The sequence below is a fragment of the Halichoerus grypus genome, chromosome 3 (assembly GCF_964656455.1).
Source record: "Halichoerus grypus chromosome 3, mHalGry1.hap1.1, whole genome shotgun sequence".
NCBI classification, from domain to species: Eukaryota; Metazoa; Chordata; class Mammalia; order Carnivora; family Phocidae; genus Halichoerus; species Halichoerus grypus.
Genome location: NC_135714.1, coordinates 208,558,294 through 208,560,408, shown reverse-complemented (window position 1 = coordinate 208,560,408; position 2,115 = coordinate 208,558,294). Strand labels below are relative to the sequence as shown.

The 2,115-nt window shown below is 42.9% G+C and overlaps 1 protein-coding gene across 1 annotated transcript; it reads left to right on the top strand.

Moving 5' to 3' along the window:
- Window positions 1-777: 777 nt before the first annotated feature.
- LOC118522011 (olfactory receptor 2B2-like) lies at window positions 778-1,722 on the top strand. Its single transcript, XM_036070837.2, is given in 1 exon segment — window positions 778-1,722. A coding segment is annotated over 1 exon segment (945 nt).
- Window positions 1,723-2,115: the final 393 nt, after the last annotated feature.

The following is a 2,115-nucleotide window of genomic DNA, read 5'->3' as shown; positions in this document are numbered from 1 at the left end:
AAATTTATATTCAGCCCTGAATTTCAGGGAGCCAACTATCTGAAACTCTTTCTGGTGATCCCCCTCAGAGGTAAAAATTATATCACATTTATCCAGATATGTTTAAAGCAACATTTTCAGAGCAAGCAAGGTTTTGAGGACTGTTTTGTGTGTATGTTATCTTGTTTGAACTTTTTTTCCTTTCCCTATTTTAAAAATTTCTGAATAGGATCAGCATTATGCTGGGAAGGGTGAGCGGGGTCTTGAAACTGCATCCTTTCATCACATGGAATGTATGCAGTGCTTCAGTTCCCACGAAGATTCTGACCAAGTCAGTCTAAGGAAGACGGAGATCCACCTGTCCTTTCAAGCTGACCTTTGTTTGACTTATATTGGGAAGCTCTGCCTCCTACCACCCTGCTTTAATCTGTACTCTGCTGTTGCCATTAAATATTGATAACATGTACAGATGACGGGAGTTCTACTGAAACTTTTTAGAAGATACAGAATTCCAACGAGTGAGTAGCTAACTGGAAGGCACCCATAAAAGAAGTCAAGTTTCTTATTTTGCTGGTGCTCTCTTTATTCTTCTCTTAATCATCTTTCAATGTTACATTGGCAATGTTGACTCAACATTTTACCATAGTTAAGATATGGTTGCAGATTACAGCAGAAATGAGAATTTCATCTCACCATCTCTTGTCCCTACTTCTCCATGGCTTCCTTTTACCACTGACACCCATCCCTAGCAGTGGGTATTTAGAGGTTCCTGCTAGAATTTCACCTGTTAGTGACAATATGTGGAATAACAATCAGAGCTCACAAGATGATTTTATCTTATTGGGATTCTCTGACCATCCCTGGCTGGAGACACCACTCTTTGTAATCTTTCTGGTGGCCTACATTTTTGCCCTATTTGGGAATATCGCCATTATTCTTATTTCCCGCCTGGACCCCCAGCTTGACAATCCCATGTACTTTTTTGTCTCAAATCTATCCTTACTGGACCTCTGCTACACTACCAGCACTGTGCCACAGATGGTAGTCAACCTCAGGGGAAAAGACAAGACCATTAGCTAGGGTGGCTGTGTAGCCCAGCTGTACATTTTCTTGGCTTTAGGTTCTACTGAATGTATACTTCTAGCCATCATGGCCTTCAACCCTTATGCTGCTATTTGCAAGCCCCTTCACTACCCAGTCATCATGAGTCAGAGACATTGCATCCACATGGCCACTGGGACCTGGATCAGTGGCTTTGCCAACTCCCTTGTGCAGTCCACTCTAACTGTGGTAGTCCCACGGTGTGGACACAGGGTGATGGACCATTTCTTCTGCAAAGTTCCTGCGCTTTTGAAACTAGCATGTGCTGATACTCATGTGAATGAGGCTGAGCTCAGTGTACTGGGGGCATTGCTACTTCTGTTGCCCCTCACCCTCATCCTGGGCACCTATGTGCTCATTGCTCGGGCAGTAATGAGAATCCACTCTGCTGAAAGTCGCTGGAAGTCCTTCAACACCTGTGCTTCACACCTGCTGGTGGTGTCCCTCTTCTACTTCACAGCCATCAGTATGTATGTCCAGCCTCCCTCTAGCTATTCTTGTGACAGGGGGAAGATCATGGCTCTCTTCTATGGGATTGTCACACCCATGCTCAATCCGTTTATCTATACACTGAGGAACAAGGATGTGAAGGCTGCCTTGAGAAGGGCACTGACCAAGGAGTTTTGGGTCAAGACAAGATGATCTCTGGAAAGGAGACCCACAAAGCACAGATAGATGTGTTTGCCTTCCTGGGAAGATGCTGGGCATGGAAGTGATGAGAGAATGTTGCATCAACTGTCACAAAGTTCACAGATGGAGCAAGACCAGAAAGAAGCAATAAGTCTGGGTGATCTCACAGTTGTTATCCACTATGAGAACACCTGGTTTACAATATGAATTCTATCAGGTCATTTCACCTTCCTCCCTAGCCCTAACCACTAATTAACCCTAACTGCTAGGTAACTTAGTGTTGGGGGAAACTGGTGTAATTACTAGAGAAAAAATATATTTAGAAAGTGTAGAAAATATATTTGGTGTAAATTATTTCCAAATGAATCCCAAATAAATTAGAAATAATCATTTATTTTTTTAAAA